The 19701-nt window shown below is 42.8% G+C and overlaps 1 protein-coding gene across 4 annotated transcripts in view; it reads left to right on the top strand.

Moving 5' to 3' along the window:
* Window positions 1-19701, top strand: part of PDE8A (phosphodiesterase 8A) — a 277995-nt gene that overhangs the window by 233113 nt on the left and 25181 nt on the right. For all 4 annotated transcript variants that reach the window (XM_044279587.1, XM_044279585.1, XM_044279584.1 and 1 more), the window contains exons 6-11: window positions 2845-2933; window positions 8093-8171; window positions 10298-10435; window positions 11121-11209; window positions 14111-14162; window positions 14254-14296. In XM_044279587.1, the coding sequence (XP_044135522.1) occupies window positions 2845-2933; window positions 8093-8171; window positions 10298-10435; window positions 11121-11209; window positions 14111-14162; window positions 14254-14296 (490 nt within the window). The remainder of the gene's footprint in view (window positions 1-2844; window positions 2934-8092; window positions 8172-10297; window positions 10436-11120; window positions 11210-14110; window positions 14163-14253; window positions 14297-19701) is intronic.

Below are 19701 nucleotides of genomic sequence, written 5' to 3'. Positions count from 1 at the left end.
GTTACATTTCACAGGGCCAGCACCATCCATCGTGTGAGCATATTTTGAGTTCACTTGTGAAATCTGAAAGTGACGTGACAGCTGTAGAGCCCATGTTTCCTGGAAATCTCACATAAGTCAGTTCTGCCGAAAATACTTCTTTAAACTACACTTGCCTTTTGATCTCCTAAAGTCAAAGAATTAAAATATGACCCTGTACTGGTTATGTACTTCTGTAGCACTAAGGCCTCATACACACAACCGTATCCGTTTTGTGGTCCGTAAATCGCGGATCCACAAAATACAGATGCAGTCCGTGGACCCATTGACTTCAGTGCGTGCATTTTGCCACCTATGGATGCGGAAAACACATGGGTGACCCTTGTGCTTTCCGCATCTGTATGTCCATTCCGTAAAAAGATGGAAGATGTCCTATACTTGGCTGCAAAATGCGGAACACAGACCCATTGAAGTCAATGAATGTGGACGCAACACGGAGGGCATCTGTATTTTGCAGACTGCAAAATACATACGGCTGTGTGCACGAGGCCTAAAACGGTTATTGGCGGTGTTCGCAGTTCTCATAGAAGTCGATGAAGAGAGCTGGGCACAAGTGCGGCCACATCTCCTTTTGATTCTTTGCCTGGATGGAGCAGCCAGCAACCACATCAGGCATTTTGGAGGACACCCTCCCTGCCATTCTCAATATAGATGCCAGCAGCAGAGGTGGATATGCAAAAAAAAATCTTACATTTAAAATGATAAAAATGAATCGGAGAAGAGATTTTGTCGCTGAAGGCTGGTGGATTGCTTCTCTAAAGGTTTTCGAATATAATGTCAAACTTCGTAAAGAGGACCGGTCATCTCTCCGTAATGTCGGTCTTAGTTAATAATTGTATGGCACATTAAATAACAATTCTGGAACATCTAGTCATATATTCTTATAGTCTTGTGCCATTCCTCTGTTATTCTTCCTAGAAATGTATGAATTCTTTGGCAACTCAGTGTTACCATTTCCTTGTCAAAGGGACGAATCCCTACACTGTCCAATTACTGCTGACGTATCAGACAGTGTCATCCCGAGGAGGGGGACCCCCCCCCCCCAACTACTAACACCCAGTTGTTAATTTAATCAGCAATGTCTAGAAGGAATAACAGAGGGATGGTACAATGTAGAGTTCTAAGAACTCCAGAATTGTTACATTCTAGGGAATGCAATTATTTAATAAAACAGAGCTGTCATGAGAGCTGTCAAGTCCTCTTTAAGTGTGTGAAAGCGAAAGAGATGAATAGTTTGATGCACCATGGTGCCCCATAAGAGACGGCCTCATCTGAGCATTGTGCAGGAGTATGTAAACCTTCATATATTATTGGTAATTAATATATTATAATATTTATTAATTAGCTGTTCCCAATGCTGTGAGTGCAGAAGGAAGGGAACGGCTGCCCAGGGTGCACCACTTATCAGACTCCCCAAATACTTTATCTGACACCTACACCATTCTTGTACAGTAACAGATTTACACCTTATTGGATATGGTATACAGTATAGCATACAAATTGTAAAGCTATTCCATACTTGATTTTATTTAATTTTTTTCAGATAATACAATTGTCTGCATCCGTTCAGAACGGATCTGTTTGTATTATCTTTAGCATAGCCAAGAAAGTCAATGGAGGACGGATCTGTTTTCTATTGTGCCAGATTGTGTCATAGAAAACGGATCCATCCCCATTGACTTACATTCGTTTGGCTCAGTTTTAGTGTCCGCAAGCAGGGTTTTAGTGTCCGCCTCCAAAGCGGAATGGAAACTGAGCTAATGCATTCTGAGCGGATCCTTTTCCATTCAGAATGCATTAGAATGCAAACTGATCCGTTTTGGACCGCTTGTGAGAGCCCTGAACGGATCTCAAAAACAGAAAGCCAAAACGCGAGTATAAAAGTAGACTTAGTAGTTCAGAGATATGGTTTACAGCAGCCAAATGGACCATAGGAACCTGTAGACTGGAGATGACTCATTGACTTCTATGGGAGATTGTTCTAGGTATGCTCTGTGACCTGTTCAGAGGTCAATGTGCAGGGAGGGGGAGTATATAAGCTGTGACATTGCCGTCTATTTTGGGCCACTATTATAGCACATGACCCCACACTCTGACTAGCCAAATCCTACAGTGTCTGCTGTGTGGACCAGAAGTCAGAGGGACAGATTTATCATTAGCTCAGGTCAGAATAATGGAGTGAAAAAGTCCCCAAAAAGTCCCAAACGCTAAAACTGCGCACAAATTTGCGACTTTTTTCTGCTCTGCACTATGCTCGCCAGTTTTCTGAAAGTGGGCGTGTTTTCTTATGTAAATGAACCTCTAGACAGATTTACTATTGGGACTATTTAAAAAGTCGCAAAAAAGTCGCAATTTCACTCTTCACTCCAGTGAGGACCATACTTATCTTATGAGACTTTTTAATAGAACATGTGACTTTTTCATAAAAACGTGTGACTTTTTCGTAAAGATGTGCGACTTTCGAAAAGCTGCTTACTGACGGATAAACTGCTACCGTCAAACCACATTTATTACAGTCTTAAAGGGCCGATCATAAATCTGACTTGGCTAAAACTGACTTTAGCCATATGTGAAAGTGGAGTGAGCTGTCAGTAATGATAAATCTGGCCCATTGTGTCTCTATGCTTTTCTTTCTTTTTGCTCTTCTTGCTTTTCTTTACTTTCTGCAGCAAACACCTTGCATTCTGCTAGTCGCTGGCCTGCTGCCCTCTCCTGCAATGTGTGACGCGCACTGTGCTTTTCTGTGAGTCACATAGAGACAAGTGCATGATGAAATTAACTAGTGTGTCATCTTTTCTCTTGCAGAGATATGTGGAGAACCCCAATGTCATGGCCTGTTACAATGAGCTTATTCAGTTAGAATATGGAGAAGTGCGTGCACAATTTAAATTAAGGTAAGAATATGGAAGCAATTTTTGGGGTACTTTCACACCCACAATAAGGGATGTAACTAGCTTCACACTTCTGTAGTGCATTGCGGATCCGCAATACTCCCGACTGGCACCCCCATAGAACTGCCTATTCTTGTCCGCAATTGCGGACAAGAATAGGACATGTTCAATTTTTTTCCAGAGCCGGAAGATCGGTGGCGCGCTCCGGAAATGCAGATGCGGAGAGCATATAGTGTGCTCTCCGCATCGATTCCGTCCCCATAGAGAATGAATGGGTCCGCACCCGTTCCACAATTTGCGGAACGGATGCAAACCCATTAAACGGACTTGTGAATGGAGCCTAAGGCAGCTATCCTATAGGTCAATGTTCAACCATTTGAATAGGCCATCGACTTATAGGCTAGCTGCCTTACATCTGGTGGCATTAGAGGCAGAGCTTGTTAAGAGCTCATTTACATGCAACCCATGTTAGATTCATGTGTTTCACCTGTGAAAACTGCACAGGCAATTACCACATTGATATAACCTGTTTAGGCTACATTCACACAAACGTATCTGGTTTCCATGTCGGTTCCGTTTTTTGGATGCAGACCCATTAATTTCAATGGGTCCGCAAAAAATCCTATTTTGCGGACAAGGATAAGCATTGTTAAAATGGATCCGCAAAAAAAACGGATGCCATACGGAACGTCGTCCGTTTTTTTTTTTGCAGACCGCAAAACACATACGGTCGTGTGAATGTAGCCTTAGCCTGTAAAAAAAAAATATATATTTTTTTTTAAATCATGCATTTTTGTTGCATTTAAACAAACACAAAAGCAATTTGTAAACCCAGCCTAAGGTATTATTCATTAGGCTAAGTTCACACTAAAGGTCCCTTCACACGGGACTACAGGGCAGCTGATTGTCGAGAAGGAAGCATTCCTTCCCGGAAACCGCCTACTCGCCGGTGAAGGAGACTGCTGTATTTACATGCATCGATCTCCTCCACAGTATGGGGAGGAGCGATCACTAATGCAATTGCTCTTCCCCATACTGACGTGCTTGCTGGCAGCGGAGCGTGTTGACACAGCACGATCTGCTGCCAGTAAACAAATTTTGTGTGCTTCTAAACGATCGAACTACCTAATGAACGCGTGTTTCACAATCATCGGCAACTATCTTTGGAATTCTTGGCCCGTGTAAAGGGCCCTTTAGAAACCACGATGTGGCTGATGTAACAAAAAAAAGCGCACCTATGTGTGATTAAAGGTGCAGCTGATCACCCTATGAACAAGCGGAACCCTCCTTCATCGGATGATCCTGTGGTTCGTGCAGACAAGTATGTTGCTGCCCTGAAACAGTGCAGCTGTATGAGGACAAGGGATAGCAGTAGTGATCACTTGTCCTCATACTGTGGAGGTGATCGCTGCATGTAAATGCAGTGCTTCACCTTCACTGAACAAGCAGCCGACTTCAGGGAAGGAACTCTTCCTTCCCTACAATCTGCTGCTACTCGCCGTGTATAACTGCACCTTTACCGCAATTTGCCTTCTTTTTTTTTTTTTTTTATTGATTTATTATGGCCTCTTGGATTTTTGGGTAAAACTGCAGTTTACCTGTGAAACCATAACCATTTGAGAACTGCTGTATATGTTTGGGTACGGCCACGCGGTTTTCTTACTTGTCATCCACACGCACCTAACGTGACATGCGGTGTGGATTTCAGCAGCATGTTATTTGTGGTCACTTATTTCAACCGTTGTAAGGCAGAGGGTAAAATCTGCAGCAAATCCAAAGCATTTCTGCACCGGAATTCACTGCAAGATCCGTATGATTTGGTGCAGAATTTGCAGCCACAGATAGTGTTGAGCGAACTTGTTTTTTAAGTTCGGCGTCTAAAGTTCGGGTTATCGAGGTATCCCGTTATGGATTCTAAATTCCGTTATGGTCCGTAGTAGCGGAATCCGTAACAGGATACTTCGATAACTCGAACCCGAACTTTAGACACCGAACTTAAAACACAAGTTTGCTCAACACTAGCCAAGGATTTCATCCAGATCTGCTGCACATTTCCCCTGGATTTTTCCGGCTCCGTGCGGCTGTCCCCCGGCTCCGTTTGCCTCCTTTTCTACAAGCAGGAGTGATTCAGGTGACATTATTGCAGGCAGCGGCCTGATTTGCCCTGTATTGTTGTCTTCTATTACTGAAGCAAATCAGGTAATAGATCTGTATCCTAGAATTACTGATAATCTATTTCCCTAATATTACCATAAGCTCAGCAATAAAACTAGAGCAAATACAGACATTTAAACTTAAAGGGAACCTGTCACCGGGATTTTGTGTATAGAGCTGAGGACATGGGTTGCTAGATGGCCACTAGCACATCCACAATACCCAGTCCCTATAGCTCTGTGTGCTTTTATTGTGTAATAAAAACGATTTGATACATACGCAAATTAACCTGTCCCTGACTCATCTCGCATACAGGACTCATCTCAGGTTAATTTGCATATGTATCAAATCTTTTTTTTTTTACACAATAAAAGCACACCGAGCTAAGGGGACTGGGGATTGCGAATGTACTAGCGGCCATCTAGCAAACTATGTCCTCAGCTCTATACACAAAATCCCGGTGACAGGTTCCATTTACGGTCAGTACTGTATGGGGCAGCAAAATATATATTTTTTTTTTTTCCCTTGCTTTTGAATGCTAAAACCAGGTCTACCTGCCATCCACAAGATGGCCCCCACATGTAGCACATTACAGGAGTAAGCTCATGGGCATTAGCTGTTAGCACTGCTGGATTTCCCAAGGCGGCTCGTGCCGTATTTCATCCTTATAGTCTCCTTTCTTTTACATTATTTAAGATGTATTCATGCATCTTGATAGTCGTCTTCGATAAAGTCGTCCTTTACACTGAGTTTTTCTACCATCCTCTTCATTGGGCCACTATTTTGAGTTGCACCCCTCTTTTCACTACCTTTATACATATGACAAACATACGCACAGAACGCCATTGCCTCGGCATATGCCTGACCAGCATGCGGCAAAAGACAATAGGGCACTTTTATCAAGCTCGCCTGTATTTAGGCATAAAATTAGACTGGCGTATTTCTTTCGGCTTTCTTTTGCCGAGTATTTATTAAAAGTCGCACGGAAGTTGATGAATTGGAGGAGGCGTATTGTTATTAGTCTGATTAGTCTGGTGGCTGTCTTTCAGTACGACCGGGTCATATTCACTTAGACTGGTCTCATTTATTTGCGCATGAAAAAAGTTGCATCTGTGTGAAGAAATGTATACCAACACCCGGGTGGAGTAGAAATTAGACTGTTTCTGCAACAAATTCAGGCAAAAAAAAAAGGCGCATCTACACAAATAGGTTAGAAAAAAGTTAGAAAACTTCTGAATTAGTTTAAAAATTCAAAATAGGCGATCAAGGCGCAAAAGCCTCAATAGCAGGCACAATTTCAGTAGTAAATGCAACTAAAAAACTGTGTAAAACAGCATTGTTTTTACTAATTGTGAACCATTGGTGAAATGTGAGTAGATCCTTAAAGGAGTTATCCAGGAAAAGATATTTATGACTTATCCTCAGGATAGTTCTTCAGTATCAGATCTGCAGGGGTGCGACAGCCGGGACCCCCGCGAATCAGCTGTTAGAAGAAGCCTTAAGCGCCGCAGCCTCTTCCTAGGCCAGTGACGTCACTGTACATCGGTCACATGGCCTAGGTGCAGCTGAGCTCCATTCAAGTCAATGAGGCCGAGCTGCAATCCTAAGCACTGCCATTATACGATGTATGGCGCCGTCCTTGGAAAGCTGTCGGGGGCTTGCATCGTTCAGCGTTCCGGTGAGCGCATCAGCCCCCTGAAACAGCTGATGGGCGGAGCTCAGACCCCCGCTGATGTTATCATGATGACCTATCCTGAAAATAGGTCATTATTATAATTTCCTGGACAATCCCTTTAAGGCCTCATGCACACGGCAGTTGTGCAGCCATTCCGTGCATTGGAGACCACAATTTGCAGTCCCCAATTCCCGGACAACTTCCGTGCGGCGGCCGGGTCGGATTGAGACCCATTCAACTTGAACATGTGCAATTATTAAGTGAATGGGTCCGCATCCGTGATGCGGGGAGCACATGGCCGGTGCCCGCATATTGCGGACCCACTGTATGCAGGCCACAATACGGCCACGGCTGTGTGCATGAGGCCTAAGTCGTTCAATTATTGATCAATGGTATTTTCTCCTTTCTTTAGTAAATCACAGAAATCTGTTGAAGTTTCATCCTACAAATTGGGGGGAAACGAGTTTCACACTTTTGATTACTGTAAACCTTGGCCAGTACTTACCAGTATAACTGGAAAATATGGTTTGGGTTTAGCAGATTAATGACATAATCAATGGCAGTTCCACTACTGTTGCAGACCTAAGGTATCATTTGAGTTGCATGAAACCCTAGCCTACAGCTGACCATGCATTTTACTACCCCCCATACACATGATCAGTTTGTTCAGCAGAGCATACATGTGTTTGGAATGGGGAGAGGGGCGAAAGCCACTGCCAGGTGACTGACAGCGAATTTCCAAGAACAAAAAGTTGAAATCCATCTGCTTGAACCTTCTCCACCCCTCAGTGCTCGGACCGCCAACAATCTAAACTACGATGAGGACTGCTGTCATTACACCACTGCATATGGCTGAGTTCACATCACCTTTTTTCATGCGTTTAAAATATATAAAAAAAAATTATTTTATAATGGATGGGTTAAGAAGGCTGCCAAACCATGGCATCCATCACCGTAGGGTTCCACAGTAAAAAAAGCAAACAGGTTAACATATATACTTTTTTTTGCTGGACGCTGCAGGATGAAAGGCGTAGTGTACTATACTTTTGCATGCTTTTTTCCCCTCCAATGTATATGCTAAACAGAAGACAAAAAGGTGATGTGAACCCAGCCTTATGCAGTTGTGTAACCCCCACCGCCCTTCACGTCTGGCACGCTCATTACTCATAAGGACTGTGTTTGGCTGATTCATGTTTGCTTTAGAAGCGATGTTGATGAACTTTCTGATTTGTGGTTGTTTTTCACATATTAGAAATGAGAAAAATGTATCTTTATGAATTCACGTCTTGTCTTCATTTAAAAATAAAAAAATTTAAAATAACTTTATTTTCAGGGCTTGTAATTCACTATTTACTACGTTAGAGAAGAGTCAAGAAGCCATTGAAATCACTAATGAAGATCACAAAATACAGGTGAATGAACAAAGACACAACTGTTCGTGTAACCATATAACTGCCACCCTCCGCCTGTAGATCTGGTTCTGTAATGCCGATTCATTTATCACAATCCTGTCCACCTTAAACCGTATTCGGTGCACACTGACTATTGAATTACCCTTACACTTGCTGTCACTGAATGGAAATATTATTGATTAAAGGGAATCGGTCACCCTATAAAACTTTGTATGGACACAGCTGTAGTTCAACTGATTAAAATGCTGTTCTTGTTGATCCGAGGCTCCGATACTTATTTCTAATATGCAAATTAGGCCATTGGGCAATGATGGCGTCACCATTGCTCTTGTTGCACCCATGTTTCACGTCTTTCTGTGACTAGCCCCTCCCTCGCTGCTCTGCCACGGCCTGGCCCTGTTGATCAAAGCAGCCAGGGAGGGGCTGGCTGCATAAAAAAATGGATATTGGGTGCAACAAGAGCAATGGTGCCCTATTGCCTCTATTGCATATATTCTGGCTCAGTAATGGAGCCTCAGATCAACAAAAGAAAAGCAACATTTTAATCAGGGGAACCTCTGCTATGTTCCTATGCAAACAGCTTCATAGCGGAGGTCACTGGTGATTCCCTTTAACCCCTTCACGACCTTGCAATTTTCCATTTTCACTTTTTCATTTTTTTTTTTACTCCGTCTTTCCAGATCCATAACTTTTTATGTTATTTTTCCATTCACATAGCCGTATAAGGTCTTGTTTTTTCTGGGACAAGTTGTACTTTCTAATGGCACCCTATTGCATACAATGTAGTGGGAAGCTGGAAAAAAAATCCTAATGGAGTGCAATGGGGGGGAAAAAAACAATAATATTACAGGTTAGGGTCCATTCACACGTCCGTTGTTTCTTTCCTGATCTGTTCCGTTTTTTTGCGGAACAGATCTGGACCAGTTTGTACCCATTCATTTTCAATGGGTCCTGAAAAAAATCGGACAGCACAATGTCCGATTATTTTCAGGACCCATTGAAAATGAATGGGTACGCAACTGGTCCAGATCTGTTCCGCAAAAAACGGAACAGATCAGGAAAGAAACAACGGACATGTGAAATGGACCCTTATAGTTATTAGATTTCTGGAGAAGGGTCCTTGATCCAGGGAGTTATTCTGACTGCTGATTGGAATGGGGAAAGAATTTTTCCCCTAAAATAAGGAAAATTGGCTTCTGCCTCATGAGGGTTTTTTGCCTTCCACTGGAACAACTTTGCAGGATAACAGGCTGAACTGGATGGACAGTATGTGTTTCTTTTTTCAGTTTTACAAATTATGTTACTAATTCCATCACGGTTTCATTTACTTAAAAAATGTAAACCTTTGGAAAAATGTATTTCTTTTCAGAGTTATGTCTACGGAGACGCGTAGGGGGCACTTTTTTTTTGGCATTTTGGAGTGTGACTTTTTTGATCACTTTTAATTTAGTTTTTATGGGAGGTGAAGCGACCAAAAAATATCGAATCGGCCATTTACATTTTTTTACTGTTATGCTGTTCACCGTATGGGGAAAATATTTTAATAGAATGGGTGTTGTCAGATGCAGAAATGCCTATTTTTATTTTGGGGAACGGGGATGATTTACATTTTTATATTTTGAAAACTTTTTTTTACTTTATTCCACTGCGAATCAGAGTAATTTGTATATACATATCTCGTTGGCTGCTGTAAATGGGCCTTTATAGAGGAATATGAAGCCATATTTTGGGTAATGGATCCATTATGTGTATAGACTTAATTTTCCTAGAGACCTAGATCTGTGTGCTTTTAATTTCCCACAGTTGTAGACAAATGCAAACAACATTATTTTTGGATTTGAATACTGATTTTCACAAAATACAGATGTGGCCTCCTTTTCCCATGGGTCTTGGCTCAATATATCCCGAGATGTGTGCTGAAAACATGAATTTACTATATTCTGTCACAAGAGGTCTATGCTATGTTTGTATGTGGCCACCCAGTGGCTGTGATGTGGATTGCAACCTTTCAAAGGTTTTGCTTGCTTTTTGAGAAGTTGAAGTCCTTAAACGAACTCAAGAAAAAGTAACGGTTCATGTGTTGTAAATGTATATGTTAATAGTAATTATTTACTTGTGCTTTGCAGTATGTGAATCCTGCGTTTGAAAGTATGATGGGTTATCAAAAGGATGAACTATACGGAAAAGAATTAATTGAAGTGCCTAATAATGAAAAGAAATCTGATTTCTTAGATTCTATTAATTCTTGCATTAAAACTGGAAAGGTAAGACTTAGTATTTATGTACAAGAAACAACATTGGACAGAAGATGTTGTGGACACTAGGACGTGAAGGAAGGAAAAAGCTGTAATTCTAAGTGAAAGGGGTTCTCCGGGAATGATTTAAAATGGCCACCAGCAACCTGTCCTAGAATGTCGGCATGACTGTCTCCACTTGCAGAGCTGCTTGAGGGCAGAGATGAGGCCTCGGTACACACATCATTCTTCTGCTTGGATATACTACATATTGGTGAGTTTCCCTGTCAGGCTGCTCAGCCATGGTGGCATATCATAGGTAGGATCACATCATTACCATCTATTGTAGAGCAGTGTAGTGAGGCCCCCGGACCGTCACCCAACCATCCTAGGTAGCTCTGCACGGGAAGGCAACCAGTCCTGCTCACATTCTAGGACAGGTCGCTGACAGCCATGTTAAACTATTCCTGGAGAACTCCTATAAATATTATCAGAACATTATGTAGCATATTTTCTTGATGCATTATTGACCTATTTTCTACTGTCTAGGAATATAATTTAGTTTAAAAAATAGCTTTTCTACTATATTCTATGATCCGTATATATATCTGTGCACAAGTTGCATGAGTTGTACATTCCTGTATTGTTGCTTGCCTTTGAGGTGGATATAGATTTGTGAATCGCTTCTAATTGAAATGTGGTTCCTTTCTTATAGGAATGGGAAGGTGTTTACTATGCCAAAAACAAAAACGGTGATAATATCCAGCAAAATGTGAAGATAATTCCTGTTTTTGGACATCGAGGGTGAGGAATAGGTTTTTAGGCCGCTGGGGAAAAGAGGCAGGTAGTTAACATACTAAGAAAACTCAGGTTCACAGGAATATTAGGTGGCCCCTATTTTGTCTTTATCCCGAGTCTTCCCATAGCTGTGCCAACCTAGTAGATATGTACTAAACTGAAATGAGTAGGTTTCCGTCTCTTCAAAGTGTATCTAAAGGAAATCCTCTTATAAATATGGCCGGCTATAGCTGTGCGTATGTGTTTGTCATTTTCCATAAAGTCAAGGTGTTTGAGTTATAAGAAAACTCCCCTATGGCCCCCAAACATATACCCACCACTGTTTCCAGCACTGTAGCGGTGACATGGTGTGTGGCATGTGACCGGGCTCAGTGTGTGGGGGCACTGGGAGAATTCTCTCGTAGGTGGAGAAGTGAGGGGATAGGGGCGCTTGACACCTTTATCTTCGGAGAAATCAACGTGTCATTCATGAAAATGAAATGTTTCTTTTTTGTCATCAATGATGACACTTTATACATGTGTAGGTTGTTCACCAATTTGTGTTTTAGTATAGGGGGATGTTCAACTAAAATGTAATAACGGTGTATAAAAGTTCACTTTACTTTCAGATACATCGGCATTGGCAGACATTTTTGCAAAAGCGATCACAGGAAATGCAGCCATATTGGTTGTCACTTTTGAAATGTGTGTCTCAGAATCTGTCATTTTGTCACCATGTTCCATCTATTACAAAGTGACAGTTTCCAAGAAGCTGTGTCAATAGCCATATGTTAATTAATGGGATGGCAAACAATGATTCTGGAGCCAGTCACACTATTACCGGGTGCCAGGTCCACCAGTTACACAATAAACTAAAAAGTTATAGTTATAGGGATTCATGTCTAAATCCAAGGCGAAATCTGCATGTGTTACGTGTAAAATCTGAAGGACAATTACCACTGCAGATTTCTTTTTCCGCAGTGTGTGTATGAGATTTTGTAAAATCTCATCCACTTTGCCTTTACTGTAACAGGCTGTGGCAGTTCCGCGGCAGAGAATACACATATCTGCCACATGTAATCATTTACCTGTACTGTAACTTGACCTTTCAAATGAGTTATTCGAGTGTTTAATACTGATAACCTACTGTACCCTCAGGATAGGTCATCAATATCTAATTGATGGGGTCTGACTCCCGATACCCCCGCCAGCCGGCTGTTTGAAGAGGGCACGGCAGTTTCCTCCTAGGCCAGTGACGTAACGCTCATTGGTCACGTAGCCTACACTAGGGCTACAGCAAATCATTATTTTAGCAATCAAGTATTCTACCGATTTATTTTTACGATTAATCGAGTACTCTAATAAGAAATCCTTACAGTGGTATAGCAAATGATTGCATACTTCACTTTTATTATTATATATATTAAAATCTGAATTACTAAGTGAGTGCTCATTTTATTTACCTTTTTAGTAACTATTTTGCAAACCCAAAAAATACTATGTTAAAAATACAGTCGGCACTCCACTAGAGAATTGAGATGTTAAACGGCAATGACGGGGCGTAGTGCACCCCTCCACGCCCCATCATTGCCGTTCAACATCTCAATTCTCTAGTGGAGTGCTGACTGTATTTTTAACATAGTATTTTTTTGGTTTGTAAAATAGTTAATAAAGGTAAATAAAATGAGCACTCGCTTAGTAATTCAGATTTTAATATATATAATAATAAAAGTGAAGTATTAAATTTCACCTGGGTCAAGATAGGTCTTATTGCCTTCCTAGGCATTTGTAAAGTTATTAGCAAATAATTGCATACACATAAGGCTTCTTTCACAGCTGCAATATACATTCTATCAGAAGAACGGCCAGAATGTACCATATCGGGTATAGCTGGATTATCTGCCGGCTGCTGCAGCAATTGACTGTATTGGGGTCCGGCCCAAAAAGAAAAAAAAAACGCTTTGGACAATACCCAGCATGTATGCCGGAACATGGCCAGATGGCCTTGGACCACATTATAGTCAATGAGAGCATATAGCTGGTTGTATCCGGCTATACTCAATACGGTATACTCCAGCAGGCTGTTCTTCTGCCATGCCATTCATTGCAAGCCCAATTGCCACTCCTCCAGTGCCATCAGATCAGACCCTCCATACCATGTCCCCCACCCCCCCCAGTGCCACCTGTCCCTCCATGCCATCCATTGTGTCCCCCTCCCCCAGTGCCTCCATTGCCATGTCCCCCTCCCCCTGTACCTCCATGCCATCCACCATGTCCCCCAGTGCCATCAGATCAGCCCCTCAATCCCATGACCCCCACCCCCTGTGCCACCTGCCCCTCCATGCCATCCATTGTGTCCCCCTCCCCCAGTGCCTCCATTGCCATGTCCCCCACCCCCTGTACCTCCATGCCATCCACCATGTCCCCCACTCCCCCAGTGCCATCAGATCAGCCCCTCCATGCCAAGTCCCACACTCAGCACCATCAGCCCTTCTATGCCATCCATGTCCTGTCCACCACTCCCCCAGCACCATCATCCCCTCCATGCCATTGCCATCCATGTCCCCCAGCGCCATCAGCCCCTTCAAATCACAGGTGCCCCCTTTCAAACCTCCCCCCCCCCCCCCCCACGCCTCCGGCTAACTTTATACTTAACTTTCCTGGCAGTGCGCTGACATAGAGTCCGCAGGAGACGGACCACAGCCTTTTCAAACAGCTGATCGGCAGAGGTGACGTGTGTTGGACCCCTACTGATCAGATATTGATGACCTATCCTGAGAAGAAGTCATCAATATTATACACCCAGACAACCTCTTTAATTAAATAGGATGATTAGCCTCTTGGTTGTTAATATGATGGATGGATAGATATGAGAGAGACTGTGTAGGTTTCTACTCTTCACACATTAAGCAGAGTCTCTTTTTACAGTAAGATCAGACACTATGTGTCTATTAGCCGGCCATGTAATGACAACAATAAGGTAAGTACCAGTCTTTTGGTTACAGATGCACATTTTTTTCCTCTATTGTTGTCTGGAACGTCAGGAACTGATTGTTGACGTTTATTTTCAGGTAGAAAAACAGTGTGAACGAGTTCAGGCCGAGTCTCAAACAGGTTTGTTTTTCTGGTAATAGGATTAAAATGTTTTCCACCCCTCACACTGTTCTTACCTCTGGGTGGAATGCACAGTATTGCTCCTTTCCTGTGTGTGATCACCGCCTCACAGATTTCTCAACTGATGAGAGTTGCTTTATCATAGACAAAAAAAATGTATCATAGTTCAAAAACGCACTACTAGGCCACCTTACAACATCATCGTAACTTAGTTGTGGTGTTACATGTTGTGGAACTATTAGATGTTCCTTTCAAGTTTCCCAATGTTTTAGATTTTAATAGAAGCTGTGAAGATTGATAGGAAGGGAAGGTTCGGTTAGGGCATGTTCACACAGGGGAATTTGCAAGCCGATTTTGGTGCACAGATCCATCTGAAATCCTGTTATAAAACACATCCCAAAAAAAAGAAATGAAGAGTCAATTCTTGCCACAGATTCCACACAGCAACATACAGGCTAGCTTCAATAAATGCGGATCCACAAGATATTAAACTCCAAATACCTGGCAAAAAAAAGGTCGGCCTCAGATTTCTGCCGTGGATTTTTCGGACTAAAAAGGTGCCATTCACCATTAAAGGGGTTCTCCGAAGACTGGGAACCCCTTTTGATATTGCCAGCCAGGGATTGGTAAAAAACTAAATCTCACCTGTCACTCACATATTGGTTCCAGCCCCAAGCTGCCGTCTTCTCCGCTTCCCATCCCCGCGTGACCAAAAGTGTGATGTCATCTAAAGCTAAGCACTAATTGGCCATCAGTAGCGACTTGCTGTCACACTTCTGGTCCAGTGGAGACCCGAAATGGGGGAGAGGGGAGCTCTAACAGGAAGCTGAATGCTGGTGATAGGTGAGTTGTTTAGTTTTTTGGTTTTAAATCCCTGCACCCTGCCTGGCAATATTAAAAGGGGTTTCTAGTCTCGGAGAACCCCTTTGAATTCAAGGCAGCCCAGGAGAAAGCAACAAGTGGGTTTTAGTGAATAAGAAAAATAAGTTGTAACACGTTGTCTTTAGAATCTGTCCACTTCAGCTACAGTACCTCATAAAAGTCAGTACACCCGTCACATTTTTTAATTATTTTATTATATCTTTTCATGGGACACCACTGAAGATAGGACACTATGATACAATGTACAGTAGTCAGTGCACAGCTTGTATAACAGTGTACATTTGGTGTGCCCTCAAAATAACTCAACACATGGCCATTAGTGTGTAAACAGCTGGAAACAAAATTGAAAATGGCCAGATTGTGTCCAAAGTGTCAATATTTTCTGTGGCCACCATTTTTTTCCTCTCTTGGGCATGAAGTTCCCTAGAGCTTCACAGGTGCTGGTGGATGTTAGAGACCTTGTGCTTCTCCACCTTCCGTTTGAGGATGCCCCACTGATGCTCAATAGGGTTAAGGTCTGGAGACATGCTTGGCCAGTCCAGCACCTTCATCCTCAGTTTCTTTAGCAAGGCAGTGGTCATCTTGGAAGTGCGTTTGGGGTCGTTATCATGTGGAATACTGCCCTGCGGACCATTTTCTGAAGGGAGGGATCATGCTCTGCTTCAGTATGTCACAGTACATGTCGGCATTCATGGTTCCCTCAATGAACTGTAGTTCCCCACAGTTGGCAGCACTCATGCAGCCTCAAACCATGAGATTCTCACCACCATGCTTGACTGTAAGCAAGACACTCTCTTGTCTTTGTACTCCTCACCTGGTTGCCACCACACATTCGTGACACCATCTGAACCAAATATGTTTATCTTGGTCTCATCAGACCACAGGACATGGTTCCAGTAATCCAGGTCCTCAGTCTGCTTGTCTTCAGCAAACAGTTTGCCGGCTTTCTTGTGCATCATCTTTAGAAGAGGCATTCTTCTGGGACGCCAGCCATGCAGACCAATTTGATGCAGTGTGCGGTGTATGGTCTGAGCACTGACAGGCTAACCACCACCTCCTTTAACCTCTGCAGCAATGCTGCCAGCACTCATACATCTATTCTGAAAAGACAACCTCTGGATATGATACTGAGCATGTGCATTCAGCTTCCTTAATCGACCATGGCGAGGCCTGTTCTGAGTGGAACCTGTCTTGTCAAACCGCTGTATGGTCTTGGCCACCGCGCTGCAGCTCAGTTTCAGGGTGTTGGCAATCTTCTTATAGTGTAGGCCATCTTTATGTAGAGCAACAATTCTTTTTTTTCAAATCCTTAGAGATCTCTTTGCCATGAGGTGCCATGTTGAACTTCCAGTGACCAGTAAAGGAGAGTGTGAGAGTAATGACACCAAATGTAACACACCTGCTCCCCATTCACACCTGAGACCTTGTAACACTAACGAGTCACATAACACGGGGAGGGAAGATGGCTAATTGGGGACAATTTAACCGTTTTCACTTGTTGCCAGCGGTTTAGACATTGACTGTGTGTTATTTACACTGTTATTCAAGCTGTACACTGACTACTTTACATTGTATCAAACTGTCAGATCTTCAGTGTTGTTCCATGATGAGATAGAATAAAATATTTACATTTTATGGAATACGCTACTTAAATATTACAGTATCTCACAATAGTGTGTACACCCCTGACATTTTTGTAAAGACATCTTTCATTAGATTTCTGTTCACACGGCCTACATTCGGCATGCACAATTGAAGAGTGTCCGCTTGTACGGTTGCATATCGTTGCCATTACACCACACAGTATACATTTATTGATTTGTATTTAAAAGCATCTTCAAGAGCGGCAACATTTACTGGCCAAACGTATGCCCAAAGGACTCTCTCCTGTCATAGGTCTATTGATGTCTATGGGCTTGTTGGATGTATACATTGGTAGCACCTCCCTAGCACAGCGTGAGAAGCCTAATATGCAAATGGGGAGAAGCAAGTTATTTCTTGCTGCTAGGCAAATTTAATTAGAGGAGGCTTTTATTACGCATTTAGATCAAACTGTATGCGCCTGCTTACCACTTCAGAGACCTCCGGGTGTCGCCTTTGGTCTGCTGAAAAAGTGAGAATGCGCCCCTAATAATGTTGGTTTGCTAGACCTTCCTATTAGTTATTTCCAGCTAGAGCCTATAAAGTGGGATGAAGGGAGTGCTGAAGAAATGGTGGACATAGCTGTAGGCGCTCAACAAGGTTGGTTCTGATCATGTAACATAGTACATAAGGCCGAAAAACGACATTTGTCCATCCAGTTCGGCCTGTCATCCTGCAAGTTGAGCCAGAGAAAGGCAAAAAAAAACTGAGGTAGAAGCCAATTTTCCCCACTTTAGGGGAATAAAAAATTCCCCCCCGACTCCAATCAGGCATCAGAATAACTCCCTGGATCAACGACCCCTCTCTAGTAGCTATAGCCTGTAATATTATTACACTCCAGAAATACATCCAGGCCCCTCTTGAACTCTGTTAGTGAACTCGCCATCACCACCTCCTCAGGCAGAGAGTTCCATAGTCTCACTGCTCTTACCGTAAAGAATCCTCTTCTATGTTTGTGTACAAACCTTCTTTAAAGTGATTATCCAGCATTCTGTCAATGGGAGCAGTGATGTACCCTAAATGGAGGCAGACCACATGACTGCTAAAGGGCTGTGGGGCCTTGGGGGAGGGTGGGGCCGGATGCTGAACTCCTTCTCTTTCCCATGTGAAAACACTGCATATAGATAAGTACATCTTCCATTTCAGTCAGTGGTAAGTGCATGAATTCTTATGCACTGAGCTCCCCCTAGTGGTGACTGCAGGCACACAGCTCTGTTATATATGGGAAGCAGAATATTTACCAATGTATTTATGTCAATTGTGTGTTGTGAATACTTTAAGAAATATTGTGGTCAAAATGAGTGCTATATCTATGAAGCACCTGTTCCACGTAGGTGAGGTCAAGGGTGACTTTATTACATTGTCCGCTTAATAATAAAATAAGGAAAGAAATTCATCTGAAATCTGAGGCGTTGATCGGCTGCATGCTTTTTTGTTTGTCCAGCCAGAACACGACACTCATGCCAGAAACCAGCTGGATCCCTACCAGATGCCGTTATAGTCAGTGGGGATACGGTGAAAAACGGCAGGCTGTTCCTCTGCCAGGACAGCTTGCCGGATTTTAAAACGCTGATGTGAAGCTAGCCTTAGCTGATTTGGATCCTCCTGCGAGATCTCTCATACTCATCATATGCATGGTTGTTCCTCATTGGGTTATGAAGCCTACAAATGAATTGCTAAAGGGGTTCCCCAAATATTTCACTTTTCAGTCTGAAGTGATTTAGGGTACTTTCACATTAGCGTTTTTCTTTTCCGGCATAGAGTTCCGTCCTAGGGGCTCTATACCGGAAAAGAACTGATCAGTTATATCCCCATGCATTCTGAATGGAGAGTAATTTGTTGAGGATGCATTAGTCTTTTTGACTGATCAGGACAAAGATAAAACCGCAGCATGCTACGGTTTTATCTCCGGCCCAAAAAACTGAAGACTTGCCTGAATTCCGGATCCGGCATTTTTTTTCATAGGAATGTATTAGTTCAAAATACCGCAATGGCAGATCCGTCCTTCCGGTCTGCGCATGCCAGGCAGCAGTAGGGCATTAGTGTGGGTGAGTATGGTTTGTTTCGTATTTTTAACACTTTGGCTTTTTTCTTCTTTTAATCCATGGCCTAAAGTGGCATTATGAATGTTACACATCCCATACAAATAACATAGCGCTCTATTGCCTGTGGGTGCTTCTCCTAGATTCCAGTACTCATATAAACTTGGGAGCGTGATATAATTCCCTTTGGGGTGTAAATGTGACATGTTTTATAGTTTCTGATTAATAATATATTTAAATGTCAGTTTTAGGCCTCATGCACACGACCGTTGTTCTGGTCCGCATCCTAGCCGCAGTTTTTGCGGCCCGGTGCGGACCCATTCACTTCAACGGGGCCGCTAAAGATACGTTGCTCCGTTCCGTGGCCCTGCAAAAAAAAAAATATAACATGTCCTATTCTTGTCCGTTTTGTGGACAAGAATAGGCCTTTCTACGATGGGCCGTCCGTTCTGTTCCGCAAATTACGCAAGGCTCACGGGCGGCTTCAGTGTTTTGTGTACTGCAAAAAACGGAACGGTTGTGTGCATGAGCCCTTAAAGAGGACCTTTCACCTGGATATCCTTAATCGAATTATTATCCTACCTTATAGTGCGACCCCAACTGATGTCTTGGCAATTATTTTTTTCTAAAGAACCCACAGTTTGTCCGCTGTGGTCCCCGTATCTTTTGCCACCTCATATGCTAATGAGGCGACTCGGATATACTAGGTGTGGACTTGTATTTCTCCTGGGCGCGGTTATCTTCTCCCTGGCTGCGAGCGCATCCAATCAGAGCGCCCCGCTCTTAGCCAAGGAGAAGAAACTCAAGTTCTCGCGGGAGAAGGAGATGTGATTCTCATTA

This window comes from Bufo gargarizans, chromosome 2 (assembly GCF_014858855.1).
Source record: "Bufo gargarizans isolate SCDJY-AF-19 chromosome 2, ASM1485885v1, whole genome shotgun sequence".
Lineage (NCBI taxonomy): Eukaryota > Metazoa > Chordata > Amphibia > Anura > Bufonidae > Bufo > Bufo gargarizans.
Note: the sequence above shows the minus strand (reverse complement) of the source record. Positions and strands in the feature narration are given on the sequence as shown.